Source organism: Paramisgurnus dabryanus, chromosome 6, assembly GCF_030506205.2.
Source record: "Paramisgurnus dabryanus chromosome 6, PD_genome_1.1, whole genome shotgun sequence".
NCBI classification, from domain to species: domain Eukaryota; kingdom Metazoa; phylum Chordata; class Actinopteri; order Cypriniformes; family Cobitidae; genus Paramisgurnus; species Paramisgurnus dabryanus.
The window spans coordinates 18,922,040-18,940,211 of NC_133342.1; the positions used below are offsets into that span (position 1 = coordinate 18,922,040).

An 18,172-nucleotide genomic window follows, 5' to 3' on the forward strand; every position below is an offset into this window, starting at 1 on the left:
GTCAATTATGGCCTACATATTTTCATTTAGGGTAATAATGTGAAAAAACAAGCGGTAACACTTTACAATAAGGTTCATTAGTTAACGCATTAACTAAACATGAGCAATACATTTGTTACAATATTAATTAATCTTCGTTAATGTACGTTAATAGAAATAAAGCTTTTAATTGTTTGTTCATGTTAGTTCACAGTGCATTAACTAACGTTAACAAGATTTTAATAAAAAACAAACGGTGCTATATAGCACCAAAAGTGGTTCTTTGCTCGTAATCATAGAAGAACCGAAGCACCTGTGTAGAACCAAATAGGGGCCATATAGCACCACATATGGTTCTACATAGCACTATTTGGTTCTACACAGGTGCTTCACCGGTGCTATATGGCACTAAAAACAGTTCTTCTATGATTACGAGCAAAGAACCACTTTTGGTGCTATATAGCACCGTTTGTTTTTAGAGTGATTACTAATTGTTGAAATTAAATATGAATAATAAATGCTGTATAAGTGCTGTTCGTTATGAGTTCATGTTAACTAATGTAGTTAACTAATGTTAACAAATGAACCTTATTGTAAAATGTTACCAAATAAGCTTCCTTGTCTTTTTCAAAATTGTCACTGCAGTTAGCAGCAACGTTCATCAAATTAAATGGATGTATATTCCTTTACAAAACAACTAAACAATAAATCCTAAAATGGAATCTTGCATCACTTATTTGTTTCTATTACTTTATTATTTATAATTATTACCTACAATGTGCAGGTCACAATGTTGCACAAGAGTGGAATAACCATGTAAATAAGTTAACCGTTTTGATTTTCCTTGTAAAAATTTGTGATCAGTTGTAAAAGGAGACAGTCATACCTTATAAATTTGAGGTCATATTGTGGTAATGGGCTCTTTTGCTGAGTGTCAGATAGAAAATAAACACACAGTGGTGCTCTGTGTTTTAAGTAAACTGGCCACAAAAGGGAACCATCACAATTACAAGACAATTACATCAGTTTAGGTTTTGCATAAATACACTTCATGACAAAGTGTCACTCTGAAATGACTGTTGTTGTAAAATACTGGAGTTTTCTGATAATAAGTAAAAAGAATCTCATTAAGAAGATACACTACCTCATTTTAATGTATTTTTTATTTCATTGCTTTTTCTTTCACTTTTGGGGCTGACCTAATCCAGACCACAATGACACTTGTTCAATGCTGTGGGGCAAATTTGCTGTCATCTTTGATTCCCTTTTATTCCTTGTGACTATACAGTCAAATATTTGCATATTAAAAACAAACAAACGTCATACTGGCCCAAGATAAGTCATTTATTTGTTAGTAATATCCTTTTCCATTTCCGTGCACACGACGGTATTTCAACCATGTCTTGTCACTTACATCTGTGAAACCAGAAATGCCACAATTGGATGAAAAAAGTAGGTAAAATAGACAATCTTAAAAGACAGACATCACAGTTCATTGTGAACATGAGAAAATTATTTCCACCACATCAGGCAGCTTCTTACAAACAAATATAACATTAACATCACCCTAATATTTCTTTCCATTTAAACCATTCAGGTAATGTCATATCCGTTATAGCTGAGAGATCTCAAGCACATTAGCCAGTGTATTAAACACTGCATATAGGCGTATTAATCCCAAGTAAGGGAAACTGGAGTATAGGTTGTTAAACAAAACCGGCAATAATCTGCACAGAGAAGCAGTTTACAGTTGAGAAGAGAGTATTAATATAGTTTCTGAGCGCAAACATTAATGTCCATACTAAGCGACCCGAATACATCTTTGGCACTCAGTACATCATTATCAAGAAATACCCTGAAAAGAGCAAACCTGTCATCGTGATAGAATTCCAACAACATATGAAGTCCCTAATTCTACATTATAAAAGCCTTACAATAGGCTTTATCTGTGTGTGCATCCGTTAGCTAGGGTGCAGGCATGCATGAACACTTACTGCATGTATAATTAACATCCACACAAAGCCAACGAAGGCAAAAAGACATACATCTAGTCGGACTGAAAAGGGATCAATGAGATTCATTATATAGTGAAACATAAGTGGTTGGCCCCTGGGCTCTTTAATGTTTGCCTCAGTATGGAGAATCACAGCGAGTGTGGCAAGCTCCTTTGCCTTTGGATGGAACCTTCTCCATCAAGTGCCTTTGCTGGCTATGCGCATGCCTGTTTAAAAATAAATACATTTGTTAAAAGATCAGAAGATTAATTTGGATGATTTACATTGGTGAAAAATGTTAATGTCTTACCTGGTTAAATCCTCAACGTCAACCAGCATGGCATCCTGCTCCATGTGAAGTTCATCTCTCAAGAGCAACAGCTGCACCAGCTCCTCATTTAAACCTGCAATGGCATTATAATGTTAAAGAGATCTGAAACTGAAGGGTCATCGGTTTATTTCTATCATTGGCACCATTGCCACAACTTTTGTTGTTTTGATAAATAATAAAAAGCCAAATTATTTTATTTATTTAGGTATTTATTTTATAGATGGTCGTTTTTATTAATTTATGATTGTGTTTATAATGTTTATTGTAATGTGTTGTTGTATTTGTATTGTATATGAACCTTTTAACCAACAATTCTCTCAATTCTCAAACAAAAATAGCTGACAGGAATAGTTTACCAAAAAGGAAGCTTATAATTTACTTATACCTCAAGCTATCCTACTGTAGAGCTGCATTTGACCTTTTTTTAGTTAAATACAATGGAACTCTAAGCTAAAAAAAAACATCTTTTTATTAAAAGCCATTTCATAAAGCATCCATAAGTTTTATTCCAAATGCAGTGAATAATCAATAGGAGTTTCAGCATTTTGTATTAGATTTTATTGCTCTTAGTTCTTTTAATTTTTTTATCGTGTTAAGTCATGTTTAAGCACCTCTGTATAAAATATGAAAGATGTGCAGTGTCTTTTTCTAATACTTTTGTGAAATATGAGTATGACTGTGTGTCCTTGGATGCCTTAAACACAATTGGACTGCAAAACAAATTTACATGGGTATAAATTAAGTAAAGTAACCTAAACTAACCTAACACTATTAAATGGCTTGGGGCGTGGCAATGGGTTTTTGGAAGAAAACATTACTATTTCAAACTTTACAAACTATTGCCGTACATGTGTTCACAAGGGCTGCATAACAACTAATCACAACTAATTGTTTGCAGAACAAAAGTTTTTGCTTACATATGTGTGTGTATTGTGTATAATAATAATAGGTGTATATAGAAAACATGTATGTGTATATTTAAGAAATATTAACATGTGTATATACATTTTTATATTTAAATATAATTTATATTATATATAAATATAAATACTTAATATATACACTTTTGTTCTTAAAATATATACATGCGTGTTTTTTACATTATTGTTATACACAATCATATATGATGTAAACAAAAACTTTTATTCTGCAAACTATTAGTTGCGATTAGTTGTTATGCAGCCCTGGAACCTTTGACCTTACAAAACCCATTGCTTCACTTCTGAAGACATTTATGGTGTATTATTGGATGGATGGGTGCCCTTTTTGGAGCTTTAAAATAATTGGTGAACTCTCTATTTAAGTGTCCACATATTGAGTTCTAAATAAATAAATAAAATAAAATAAAATAAAATAAAATATAGCAAGGGGGATTTTGTATATTTGTGTGCTGTGTTCACCTTGTATCTGAGAGTGCAGATCATTGGTGATGACCTGTAACTGACCAAGACTCATGTCCCTCAGGTCCATAGGTCTCAGATTTCTCTTCATTAGACTCTCACTGATGTGTGGCAGATGTGGCAACTATATTAAATAAATAAAAAAACAGTACAGTTAGGGCCTTTTCACACCAAAACAATAACCACAAAAACCATTAAGTTCATAGTGTAGAATGAAGTTTAACTGGATGGATTTGTATTCAATTTGATAAAGGCCTAAAATCAGGACTAGGCCTTGGTTAAATTAAAATGAAAAAGCATCTTTTATAAATATGCCTTAGAAAAAGATGTTACTGGTTTGTATCTTAAGACAAATCAATGACACTGGCATATGTTAAGATCTGTCATTGCAAGATTTTTAGTTGACACATCTCTTGAGCTTTTTTGAGGAGACTGAAGTCCTGAAGCCATTCAATTAAAATTAAGATTTAATTTAATTTAGGTTTAAGAGATCCTGCAGTTTCCTGCTATTGCTCAATTGGAAGGGGAGTTTACCCTAAATACTTTACACTTCAGCTTATACTTTTATTTAGTTTTTAATACTACATACAAATTTCCTGTATTTTCTGGTTGTATTCTAATGAAGAGACTGAGAAATAATTATATATGATCACTATATATATATATGATAATCTTAAGAAGTTCTCAGGTGTGAGACTTCATATGGCTTTTATTTATAGGCAACAAATTCATTATTCTTAAACTATCTGCATCACTGACCAGGTCTGCCACTGGGGACCTGCGATGAAGCTGAATTTGTCTTTCCACCTCCACTTGCATGCGGGCCATCGGACGAGCCAGAGCCAAAGCAACACGCGCCTCCTCCTGTAGCCGACGCTGTAACCGCCAGAATTCTGAATCGTCCGACTCTAAATCTTCCTCACCAGTGTCCCGATCAGACAGAGAGGAGCTCTGCTTGCTCTGTATAGTGGAAAAGCAAATAAACCCCACTGATATTTATCTGCTTAACGTTGGCAAGTTCACAAGCGCACCTGCTTATAACAAGTTTACAAGTAACACTCTTAAGTACTTGAAGCTATGGTTTATACCACAGGTGACAATGGGGTGTCCAAGCTGGTCTCTGTTCTGCTGTCCTCTGCATCACTGTCCCTATCACTGCTACTGTCATTCACAAAGCACATCTGCAGGTTCACCCCATTCTGAAGCCTACAGTGAAAACAAACAGGAAGGAAAAGAAATGTTGGACAGAAGCATAAATGCAAAAGGGAGACTTGGAAACATTGCTGAATGCTTTTACAAATGTTGTAATGAGCAATTTCAGTGTTATGGATGTGACATTTTCATACAATAGTTAAGATATAATTTCTCAGAGAATGCATTTATTACCAGTATACTAAACCATCTGTTTATATGTTCCTAAACCCCCTGATGATAGACATCTCCGAGTCTAGACATTAAAACAATATCAGTCCATACTTGCATTTTCTATCTTAGACATATAGGAAATATGTTATTGAATAGGGCAAGTTTTTAAGAGACAAGAACCTTTAAAGAAATTACTCCAATGTATTTTTTTTATCTTCTTTATACCCTGAAATTACTAAGCATATTTGAAAAACAATCCTGATTCATGTTAAATGAGAACTTGAGACTTGACTTTTTACACATGGGCATGGCAGTAACCGCATTACATTTAAAACTCAGAAAGTTCTATTTGTGTGTTTGTGAACCACAGTGAAGTAAACACTTCCTGTAGAAAGCTGATGAAAGATTTTTGTGGTTAATAGTATTTTTAGAGAACATTCAAGAATACACATCATGTATCATAAATTAAAGTATTGGTACAAAAATGTTTAAATCTTATCTTGTGAGCAACATATCATTCAAAAAGCAGACAACAGTGAGCCCTGGGAAAAACTCTTTATCTTTATCTCTGTGGACTTTCCTTGGCTTGACTGGTCTCGACTCAATTTTCTTTCTAGGAATATCCTCGAAACTGGGCTTCACATTGCGAACAAACACTGAAATGCAACAATCCCCACACCCACAATGCCAGAGTGGCGCTTATGGTTAAAACAGTTCCGCACCAATTCTTCGTCACCTAGTGGCAAATGGGACAAACCCAAACACATTCTTAAGACCTTTTAAACACGTTTTTTTATATCACTAATATTTCACTGTTAAAAACTGGAGAAAAAAGTTAGTTTCAAGAGTGGGCTTTACAATGAAACTTGTTCTGCCCCAATGTTTTTTTTCACTTATGGGACAAACCCAGTAAATTCTGAGCAGGACCTTTAAAAACACGTGTTTTATTTTACTAATATTTCACTTTAAAAATTGTTTAAATTCCATGCAATGATATTTGTATTTTATTTTAAGTCATTCACTATCCACTAAATGTACACTAACCGTGACGATATGCACTTCTTGCTGCAGCCAGTGAAAGTAACCGGTCCGTCGTCATAGAAACTGCCAAGGGCCAGCTTCTGCCTTATGGACTCCCTCTCATTCCTCTGGGCCTGAGCAGAAACGCAGTCAACTTTAATAAATGAAAACAGAACTGAGACTAACAGAAACCAGTTGATGGCCAACTAGTTGATTTCTAATAAACAAAGGGAATAGATCAGTGTTTCATTTTTTATCCTCCCCCTGACTGCATACTTTCTATTTTCTCATTAAAAAGATAAAACATGGCCTTCATTTATAAATTAAGGGGAACTAAAATAACAAAGCTATATAGTTAATTAGTTAGCTGATGCATTTACTACTGTTAACAAGTACAACCCTGAATTTTTAAATTAAGGAAAGAGGAAAGGCACCTATAACAATGAGGATATAAAAGTTGGCCTGATTCCAATTTTTATTCGTAAAATATGTTTAATGGTAAATTTAGAACCTGTTATTCTGGAACAAACCATGCTTTGTGATTGTTCATTTCTATCAAACAGTACTTGAAGAATATCTTGTTCAGTTGTACTAGTAAACCTTAAAGGAATGGTTCACCCAATAATGAAAATTCTGTAATCATTTCCTATTCACCCTCATATTGTTCTAAACCAGAGTTTTTTTTCTTCTGTTGAACACAAAAAAGATATTTTGATAAATGACGCACAGTTGACAGTATCCATTCACTTCCATACTAGAAAAACTACAAATGGATACAAATACTATGGAAGTCAATGGTATAGCGTCAACTAGGTGCTTACTATCATTTTTAAAATATCTTCTTTTGTGTTCATACAGGTTTAGAGCAACACAAAACATAAATAAATTAATTTTATTTTGGGCAAACTATCAATTTAAAACCAATGTTGTTGCAAAATACATCTTTAAAACATTGCATTGTTTTAACCGATGGTTAGGTCAAATGTAAAAAAACAACCATTGATGTAAATCAACCTAAAAAAATTGTCGATTTTTGAGCTTCTATGATTAGTGGCTGAACATTCAAGTAGAAAATAGATCAACATAAAAACTTTGAAGATAAAATTGAGATTAAAATTATGTTCTGGTCTTTCTGCTGTGGTTTGTGTGACAGTTTCAGTATCATTCTTTTTTGCAAACAAGAAATATTTTAAGGGGACAGAGAATGAAAAACCATTTTTACATTGTCTTTGTTGAATAATGGTAGTCTACCCACATTCACAAACATACAAAAAGTGCTAAACATGCTAAACATCTCAGTCTCATAGAAATTCCTCTTTTAGAAATGTCAGCCAGAAAAAGGCCCTATCTGAAAAACTGATGCTTATGACATCACAGGCATCTAACTGCCCCTCCACTTTAAAATAATTGGCTACATTTTTTGAGTGGCAGCAAAGTCAGCCAATCAGTAATAAGATTGCAAGTTAAGCCATTAGGGGGAGCCAAATAGGTGCAAAACCACTTGTTTAAAATCCCCCACCCTAATAGAGCTATCTGAGAAAGGTTTTTAGGAAGCTTCTAATGCTTAGTTCACACTACATGATTTTAAGCCAGATTTAAGCCCGATTTGCAAATCGTTCGCTCGCCGACAGGTCGGGGTGTGATCGGGTGCAAATCGCGGGGGATTAGCGGGCGATCGACGTTCGCCAATCTGTTGGTATGAAAGAGCCAACAACGCATCAAAGACGCTCGCAGACGGCTCGCAGACGCGTCGCCGACACCAGAAAAATATCTAGCTTGTTAGATATCTGGAGCTGTCGCGCGACTCGACCTCCTATGATGTCACGAGCTACAGCCAATCCGACGAGGGGTTGACGTCACACGGAAAGATGAGCAGCATGTCACCAAGAAAACATTGAACTCAGGCATAAATGTCTGTATGACGTTTCACATATATTTACCACAACTGCGCTGAGAAAAAGAAACGGTGGAGAGAAATAGCAAACGCTGTAAAACAGCCAGGTGAGCAAATGTTATTATTACATTATCTAAATGTTATAGGGTAAAATGTAAATTAATTGGTCATATTTCCATATACATGCATATTATAGAAGCTAGCGTAATCCTATTTTTGGGATATGTCTGTAAAACATTATAAAGTGTATAATTCTTTTTACTGTAATTCTGTTTATTGTTATATATTGTGTATTAGAGGATATTCAGTTACATTACAATCTGCCTTTTGTACCAGTCGAAAGAGCTTGTAAACAAAGGAATAAATTATATTTAGTTTGAATAGACAAATAAAATAAAGTGTGGAGGTAAATATTAACTGGAAACATTGCATTTATTTATTGATTTTAGACTTTACTGTTGCACAAGTGGACTCACAAACAACTAGGGATACATTAACTTCATTTGGGAACCATGGCTTTGGAATTGAGGAATATTGAAGACCCAGTTCTCTTATCACATCTCAAAAGAAGCATAATGGTGATGATATTCAACACCCAGGAGACTGACAGAAGCGGATCAATGTTGTCACCTGAACAACCTACCCTATGCATATATCATGCATGACATGTGCGGTCCGGTCCCGATGTGTTTTTGTTTACAAACGATTTACTTTACTATCTATTACATTTATCAATAAGGTGATTAAACTTGTTGAAGGGTTTAGATTGAATTTCCCAGTGCTGTTTCATGAAATAAATGGTCTATCGAAAGTAATACATTTAATGCAACAAAGTATAAAAGTATAAAACACATTGTCATATTTTACAAAAAACGCCAATATGAATAGTGCTTTATAGCCTTGCATTGTTGTTTGTGCAACTTGAAAACAATGTAGTACATTTGAATGTACATTATGTGGACAGACAAAATATACATTGTTAGAACACGTGCAGTGCACCACATTAACACAATTAAACATTACAAAAATCCCTATCTCGAGCCCTTTGAAGGGCTGGGTGATATATAAATATCGTAATATAATTGTGTGTGATTGGCTGTTAGATTAATCCACATTGAGTAAAAATGCCCAGAGCTTATCATCACAATCCCCATAAATTTTTAGCATGATCAGATATGTTGATGTTTAGCGCCGTAGTATAGAAACATTGTTAATGTTCTGTGAATAATGAGTGTGGATCAAGAAATAAAGTTAGTATAAGGCACTTAACTGCAACATGCAGATTGCCTTTATTTGTTACATTCCTGCACCTTTTGATTTGTATGCAATTAAAATTAATTGAATAATAACACAACAATAAACAGAATACTTAAAACAATGAAAAAGTGAACCACATTGTGTTCTTTACAAATACAGGACTTTAGAACACACAAGAAAACGAATGTCCTAAACTGACAATAACTGGCTTTAATCTGCTGTTTGCAGGGATAACTCTACATCAGTTCCTTTTAAAATGTGTTGAACTTGCCAATAAACACTACACGCTGGTGAGACAAAGTAGTCCCGCATCAGATTGCGTTGCACTTTTGCTGTTGCCATACAATTGCGATGTGAGGTGGTGTTCATCGGTTGAAAAGCACCCGTCCCACGATTCTTCCATTGCCCATCAACCATGTTTTGGTCAGCAGTCTGCTACAGCTGGAGTGGTAGCAAGTACCCCAAAGCAATGTGGAAACTGCCACTTCCTTTCGAAGTCCACGGCTATGCCACTCTCCTTCCGTTGATGGTGTCTAAAACAATAGGACACACCAAATGTCACTGATTAAATTATTATATATTCAAGACTACAGTTTCCAATGGATTTATTTGCATAGTTATATGTAGAACAAACACCTTGGGTCTCATTTATAAAACTGTGTGTAGGATCCTTACTAAAAGTCTATGTATGCACAAAAGCCAAAAATGGCATACGCCAAAAAATACAGACAAAGCAATGTTCCCTTTCTGCAAGTGTGCGTACATTAATTATCTTCTGATCCCACCATGCAAGCCTATTCTCCCATTAAGTTTTTTTTTTTTTTAAAGATCACAACATTTGTGTGGTAACTGGCGTACGCATGTTTCCAGAACTGTTTTGTGCATACGCATGCTTTATAAATGAGACCCCTTCTTACTTAATCCATATAAATAAGTATAAAGATAAACTAGGGACTAAACAACATGTAGAATAACAAATATTACAATATAAGGTTTGGAAGTAATTTTATATTTATTGCTGTGTTAACATAATTCATGTTTATACACAAAATACTTTAATATACACATAGTGTAAGCTCAGATAAAATTATGAAATTAATGTATACAGGTATGTATAGACAAAAAAATAAATATTACTTGTGCTTTTCGGAACTATATCCCTGTTTCTAATAATAGTTTTTACTAAAATACTTTTATCAAAGACAGTCAGCTGCTGATGTCCACAATGTTATGGGTGTTCTTTTTTTTAAATGAAGTAGTAGATATATAGATAGATATATATATAGATAGATAGATAGATAGATAGATAGATAGATAGATAGATAGATTTATATTTTGTAATAACCCTACCTTCAAGAAATTGTCCTTTATAACCTGGTACAGAACAGCTATCCAAAACTATTTGTGGGATGGTGCTGGTCCCCCATCCTGGACTTGAACCTGAGGGACTTGAACGTGTCACCTGCATGACACCAAAAAGTTCAAAAACATACCCAGACAGAAAAAAAAAACGTAATGACAACATTCAGTTCATATTCGTTTGAAATGAAATCACACAAACCTGTTGCATAGAATCGCAGGGTCAAAGACAAACGCTCTCCAAGTCATGCTTTGCGAAGCCTGTCCTATTCTATTTGAACGATAATTAAATCAAGAAACACAGCTTTTAAACACAGTAGACAACACGTTGATATTTTAAATGTGATCATAGCCAAACATAAGCATGCAGCTATATTTCCTATATAAACAAGCTGTAACGTTACTCACCTCCAACTCTTAAATCCCTGCTGTCCTCGTGTGGTGTTGATCCACCTCTCCACATACACATCTCTTCATTTTTTTCTTTTGCGGCTTTGCATCGCGCAAACGGTTTGCAGCACGAATTTCTGTCAGAAGTCTATATATACAAACAAAAGTTTTGCGCGTCATCTTCATTCTTCTTCTGTGGGTTTACTGGTGCGCGTGTTGTTTCGCGTCATTTCCGGTTTGTTTTATCGCGTGATTTTTCGTGACAAAACGTGGTTTGTGGACAAGATAGAATCGCCGGGTGATAGAGTTGTTCTCAACTCGTGTAGTGCGTTACCTCCTGTTGTGGGGCAGTCACGTTATGTCGTGTGGTGTGAACTGATCAACAACGTGAACACTCCTGACTTCACAGAGAGCAAGTCATGTAGTGTGAACCGCACAGTTCAGACCAACGTTTTAAAGTCATGTAGTCTGTACGAGCCTTAAGGCATTACAGACCCAAACAAAATAATTTTTGTCTACATGTCACATCAGAACAAGGATAAATACCCAGTTTAATCATTCTATGTCACCTTTAAAAAATAATAATCATGTGTGTGACATATAAACAAACGGTCTTAATAAAAACAAACACAAAACGTGTGACCAGTTATTAAAATAACATGAATAATAAATTACTAAAAAAAAAAAGGGAGTCATGTGGCAAGGTAAAATTGTGTGGCTACAGGGTTGGGTGAATTTTTTTTTTACAAATTATATATAGCAGGTAAAATGAGTAACCACCCAAACCCAAAAACAGCAATTGTATAAAAATATGACACAGTACTTTCACAGTACTGCAATTGTTGCACAAAGAGCACGATAGAGGGGGAGGATAAAATAGGGACTTTAAAACTAGGTTAATACATAAGATAATCTTTCAATTTCATGCCTATGGCTATCACAACTACAAAAAATAATAAAACGTGTCTAATGCTTTACAAAAGTAATAAAAGAACACTAAAGTAAACCTCCTTCATTAAAAGGAAAAGACAAGTGGCAGTACCCTGGGGCTGTGGATTGGTAGAAACGCTTTCATTTTGCTAGCAGGGAAATCAGTGCTGCCTCAATGAACAGCAAATACAGATACAGACAGAAGGGGGTACTGATGAAGTGAAAGCGTAGGCCCATCACAAACATAGCCATAAAAATATATTAATGCATGAATTATATCCTCTCTGATCTGTTGCCCATTGCCATGGCAACATGATTGCTTTCTGATGCGCAGAAGAATGACTAACATTTCATATTGCTGCCACCCATCTTCTACCTCAAAACAGGCCTACTAGCTCCTCTAAAAAATGTCTTGTTTTGTAGCTCACTATTTTTAATACTTTGAGCCTTTATCTGCCTTCACAAATCATGGATTTCTTTCTCTAGATTTCAGTTCACCGCTTTTCCAGAACAGAGACTAGATTAACATTTGGATGCAGGAATATATCGGGTGGAAGAGGCAAATTCATGACGCACTTAAAAATATGGAGTCAGAATGTGATCTGTAAAGCTGGTTAGTAATGATTTGCTTTCATTAAAGCACAAGATATTGCCACTAAACTAGCAAATAGTGCTAAACAAATACACCCATACATGCATAGTAAAATCCTAGATCCAGTAATTTCCTGCTTTGGTCAGATAATTTTAAAAGCACACCTCTCATAATGTAATACCTTGCTTAGTAATTTGTGAAATGCCTACAAATGACACAAACATCTTAACCTGAATAGAAAGTGATCACAGGCAGTGATTTCAAAATGTATAAACGTAACTACATTTACCCAACGACACCAAAACACAAGACTGTATTAATAGCCAGAAGTGTCTTACCTGGTAAACACATTTCTCCTGGTGCACCATCTTTCAGCGCATTGTATAGTAGAGCAGCCCAGCCCTACCTTCCACTGCAGTGTCTGAGCTACACCCTTGAGACCAACTGTGATCCTGCATCAATACACGCACATCAAGAGAGGGGGAGGAGAGAGAACGCGCAAGCGAGGAGGAACACGAAGCACACCCCCTAGAAAAACAAATGCAGTGATCTGGATCACCGTTTTAGTGGCAAATTCACACTGAGTTTCAGGTTGATTTTCCAGATTTCCTCCAATCGGATGTGTTCACCACCACCATCAGGAAGCTAATATTTTTCTAGATGTTTTGTGGATTTATAAAGGGTGCGGTCAAGTATCACAGTGATGCACTTACATAAAGCACATTCAGGGTAGGGACCGTATTTGCAGACACATTGCAAGTTACTGGACATCATACTTCTCAATCTGTTTTAAAGGAATAATTTTCAGTGGATATAATTTAAGCACCATAATGCCATTCAACACAAAGTTGTTCCTTTTTCTGTTGCTGGGGCGGTACCCTAAAAGGTACCTTTTTGTATCTTTATGGGTATACAACACATTGAAATGTTGTACCTTATGGAGTACAATATTACACCCTAAGGACCAATTGTGTACCTTAAGGCAGTGGTTTTCAAACTGGGGGCCGCGAGATGGTGCCAGGAGGGCCCCAGTTATGACATTTTATAAAATACATTCATTTATCATGAATTCTGTGTAATTAAACCTAAAAAAAATAATAAGCCAACTAACCAACAGCACTACTAGGTATAATTTTATATGTTTTGTTTAATTAAAATATTACATTTTTTTTGTCATAAATTTTCTTTCGGGGGGGGCGCGAAAAAATGCACTGTACACAAGGGGGGCCGCACACTGAAAAAGTTTGGGAACCACTGCCTTAAAGGTTCTCTAAGCGAATCTGCGAAACGTTAGTTATTGTTGACGTTTGAAACTGTTTTCAAACAGACGGAGCGTAGCTAACTCCTCCCCCTCGCCCTCCCTTCCGTGCTTTCATGAACGCGCCCAACCCCCACCCCCAAATCCTTTTTGTCGTTTATTGGCTGGAATACTTTGTTTTGTTTTGTGATGCTAGGTTTGGCCACTTGTTGTTATTGCCGTTTGTGAAGCCTGGGCTGTCTACAGAGATCGCGTTTTTTACAGTTTGATCAGCGGACAGGCAGCAAGCAGATAGTGAGGAGATGTTTCCGGTATGTAACAAAAAATGTTTTATGGTCTAAAACGCTTCAATTCGCTTAGAGCGCCTTTAAGGAACAATTTTGTACCAGTTTAATTTTAGGGGTACAAAACAGTTAAATGTACCTTTAAAAGGTACACAATAGATCCTTAAGGAACAGTTATGTACCTCAAAAGGTACAACAGTATTATGTTTATATATCTGTAAAGGTACAAAACGGTACCTTGGGGTACCACCCCAGCGACAAAAAAGGTACAGTTTTGTACTTTTTTCCTGACAGAAAAGGTGTTTATGACTTCCTTTGTTCAGCCAAATACATTTGCTATATTAAACAATATTCTGCCTCTTCCTAGCTTTGCAGCGGCATGAATACTAGCAGTTAATTTTAAGACAATCCATCACCAGAACAAATTATCCATACAACTCAAACATTTGTGAGCCATGGATGCATCCCATTTGAATGTAAATTAACTTTTTAATCCACTTCAAGTGTTCACTAGTGTAGATGCAAAGTTGTTCAAAATTAAAACGATTTTCATGAAAGGTTTTGATCTACTTCCAATGCTGACTAATGTAGATAAAAATGGTGGCATGTTGTCTCAAGGTTGGTATGCAAGATGATCAATGGCTCTTGAGACTCTTTTGAGCACTTGTGATATGCAATGGTTCTTGTGTACCAACATGCCGCCATTTTTATGGTTTGACTTCAAAATACTTTAAAGGTGCTCTAAGTGAATTCATGCGTTTTAGACCATAAAACATTTTTTGTTACATACAGCAAACATCTCCTCACTATCTGCTTGCTACCTGACCACTGATCAAACTGTAAAAAAAACTTGATCTCTGTAGACAGCCCAGGCTCCACAAACAGCAATAACAACACAATGGCCAAACCTAGCACAACGAAACATAAAGTGTTCCAGCCAATAAACGACAAGAAGGATTTGGGGGTGGGGGTTGGGCGCGTTCATGAAAGCACGGAAGGGAGGGGGAGGAGTTAGCTTCGCTCCGTTTGTTTGAAAACAGTTCAAACATCAACAAGAAGTGACGTCGCACGGATTCGCTTAGAGCGCCTTTAACTCAACAAACCATATAGATTTCTTTCCTGATTCAGAAGCATAAAATACAGCTACTACTCGACTCGCATAAATGGGCATTAAGGTGATTAAATGAAGAGTTCAAATACAAAACCACTAGGTGACTCTGGCGTGATTTCTTGATTTATAATGGATTCTGCCTAAAACCTGCCATTTCTGATTGGCCTGTAGGGCAAGATTAAACAGATTTGACAGAAAAAGTGTTTGATAAATGTATAGCACATGTCAAGAGCATTCAGTTACAATCATTTCATTTTTGACGTGAAACAGCTTTTGCAACTCCGAATTATGGGACAATTTTAATGAATTATTTTAAGACAAACTAAACACATCAAACATGACAAATTAATACATCCTAAAACAAAGCATTTGGCCATAATGGATTTATTGAAAGGATTAAGCATTAACAGAATCAAACTAAAGTGGAGTAACAAATTTGATTGGAGGTCCTTGATGGCCTTCCTTTAGCACAGAAAAGAAAAATGTAAAAATTTGCATGAACCACAGAGCAGTCATTATCAAACCCCAATGTGTTACTAACCTACTACAGCAAAACTGTTCTCAGCCACTGCATGTTAAAATTTAAATGGGAAAGCTTGGGGATCGTATTCTAAGTGGTCTACATAATTAAGTGCAATGGGGTTTTCATGGAGTTCATTGACTATGGGGCTGCATTCACTAGCTGCAGTTGTTGTGCAGGGTTGAGGAGTGGTGGTTATAGGTGAGGTGGTGGGTGGTTGCATTTGATATTGATAGAAGTAATATGGCCAAAACACACTGGGGTCCCAAGGAACCTGTGGTCGCTGGTTGGGATCGTGGGCCACTTTCGGTGTGGTGGTCGGGACAGGTCTCTCTGTGGGCTTTGGTCTGCCATGGTGGTGGTAGTAGTAGTAGTAGTAATATGGCCAAAACACATTGGGGTCCCAAGGAACCTGGGGTTTCTGGGTGGGATCATGGGCAACTGTGGGTGCAGTGGTCGGGAGAGGTTTCTGTGTGGGCTTCGGCCAGCCATGATGGGGGTGATGGTAGTAGTATGGCCAAAACACATCGGGGTACCATGGAACCTGCGGTTTTTGGGTGGGATCTTGGGCAACTGTGGGTACAGTGGTTGGGACAGGTTTCTGTGTGGGCCTCGGCCAGCCATGATTGTGGTAATAGTATGGCCAAAACATATTGGGGTACCAAGGATACTGCGGTTTCTGGGTGGGATCATGGGCAACTGTCGGTGTGGTGGTCAAGACAGGTTTCTGTGTGGGCCTCGGCCTGCCATGATGGTGGTAATAGTATGGCCAAAACATATTTGGGTACCAAGGATACTGCGGTTTCTGGGTGGGATCATGGGCAACTGTCGGTGTGGTGGTAGAGACAGGTTTCTGTGTGGGATTTGGCCTGCCATGATGGTGGTAATAGTATGGCCAAAACATATTGGGGTACCAAGGATACTGCGGTTTCTGGGTGGGATCATGAGCAACTGTCGGTGCGGTGGTTGGGACAGGTTTCACTATGGGTTCTGGCCTGCCATGATGGTGATGAGGGTAAAATAGATCAGGGAACCCAGGATATTGCCCAAAGAAGGGATTTTGTGGCTTTTCGGTTAGAGATGGAGAAGCTGGCATGAATGTATCTGCAGCAGTCAAGGGGCAATGGATGACCACAGGGTTCCCCTGCCACAGCATCCTAATGACAAAGTTTCCTTTCTGAAAAACAGACATACAAATTGGTCTTTCCCCCCTTTTAGTTTACAGGAACATAGCGAGAGAGAAGTACCTGTTGTGCAACGCCACAACCATCATAAGGTGTAGCATAATCGAGGCCTCCAGAAGTGGCCGTAGTATGTCCACAGTGAGGGGGCAAACGATTAAGAAGAACAGGTGCTGCATTACCTTTGAAAAGAGTTACGAGTTTAAAGGTGCTTCAATACTCAACAGTACAGACACGTACCCGATGGGTACGCATCATACATCAATTCTTTAAATATACTGTAAAGTGTTAAAGGCCAAGAAGCAACAAACACACAGACTGTTCAGATACGTTGTTCTGAAGCACTCAGGCACAAACAAAGGTTTTGGGTTATACTTTACTTGTGCAGTTTAGATAAACTAACACAAGTTTGTATATTTTGGTGCACAGATTGAGAAAGCCTAAACATCATAAGGGCAGATCGAAGTACAGCATCCGTTTTGTCTAAACTTTATTAAGAGGAAGACTAAACTTTACAAGCTTGTACCAGTCATTACATTTTTGTTTAAGAAAACATGACCACAGCATATAGATAAGTTCAGGGCCAGCATAAACAATAAGCACACAACTATGACATCATAGAATAGGATCCTGATGGCCTACAAAACCATTTAGTAACAGAAACAATTCAAGCATGCACAACTTACGTCGACAAAGCTCAACTTGGTCTGCACCTGGACCACTGAGCTGCAACTTCATGAGATCATCACCACACATCAGCTTTGGAGATATGGCATCCCAAGCTTCTTTTGAAGAACTGAATACTTTCCCTTTAATAACGGAGTTCTTCTGAAGTTCTGAAATACATAAACATTTTATCTTTAAAAAGGACCAACGTTCAAATAGCAGGAAAAACTCAGTTTCTACACTACAAAAAAATCACATGTTCATTACATACCAGAGACAGTGTTGTCATCATCAAGGTATTCTAACTTGGGTACCTGCTTATGTTCTCCTTGATCTGACATAAATGTATTAAGTAAACTATTTTCCCCTTCATCACTAGTTGTTTCTGTTTCAGATAAATTTAGCAATTGTTTGCATTCTATTGAAATGCTGAATGTAAGCACAATTAAGATTACAAACAGAGTTCCTCTGTTTTTCCAACGCGCCATTCTATGCACGAGGGCTCAAAGGAATATAAATAATGCCTCGTGGTGTTTTAAGCGCTTGCATTGCACGTTTGCTAATTTAAAGCGTAAATGTCCAATCACCTGTTCCCTATAACGAGGGTTTCAATACCCTTGCAGCCCAATTCGCATACTATC

General features: G+C 36.8%; 2 protein-coding genes and 2 long non-coding RNA genes across 4 annotated transcripts; 1 reads left to right on the forward strand and 3 right to left on the reverse strand.

Moving 5' to 3' along the window:
• Positions 1-1,309: 1,309 nt before the first annotated feature.
• LOC135750762 (schwannomin-interacting protein 1) lies at positions 1,310-13,062 on the reverse strand. Its single transcript, XM_065269763.2, has 7 exons — positions 12,850-13,062; positions 6,114-6,223; positions 4,793-4,910; positions 4,464-4,664; positions 3,705-3,828; positions 2,284-2,377; positions 1,310-2,200 (listed from the first exon to the last, which is right to left on the reverse strand). The coding sequence occupies exons 1-7, from the start codon at positions 12,877-12,879 to the stop codon at positions 2,110-2,112; spliced, it is 768 nt and encodes a 255-aa protein (XP_065125835.1). The 5' UTR covers positions 12,880-13,062; the 3' UTR covers positions 1,310-2,109.
• LOC135750778 (uncharacterized) lies at positions 7,645-9,827 on the forward strand. The gene is made up of 2 exons (XR_010532787.1): positions 7,645-8,090; positions 8,433-9,827. It is a non-coding gene; the product is annotated as an uncharacterized lncRNA (long non-coding RNA).
• LOC135750772 (uncharacterized) lies at positions 8,787-11,390 on the reverse strand. Its single transcript, XR_010532784.2, has 4 exons — positions 11,008-11,390; positions 10,802-10,870; positions 10,591-10,702; positions 8,787-9,773 (listed from the first exon to the last, which is right to left on the reverse strand). It is a non-coding gene; the product is annotated as an uncharacterized lncRNA (long non-coding RNA).
• Positions 13,063-15,525: 2,463 nt separating the features above from the next.
• Positions 15,526-18,149, reverse strand: LOC135747607 (uncharacterized). Its single transcript, XM_065265980.1, has 4 exons — positions 17,803-18,149; positions 17,552-17,701; positions 16,932-17,047; positions 15,526-16,861 (listed from the first exon to the last, which is right to left on the reverse strand). Exons 1-4 carry the CDS (start codon positions 18,017-18,019, stop codon positions 15,740-15,742), a joined length of 1,605 nt encoding a protein of 534 aa, XP_065122052.1. The 5' UTR covers positions 18,020-18,149; the 3' UTR covers positions 15,526-15,739.
• Positions 18,150-18,172: the final 23 nt, after the last annotated feature.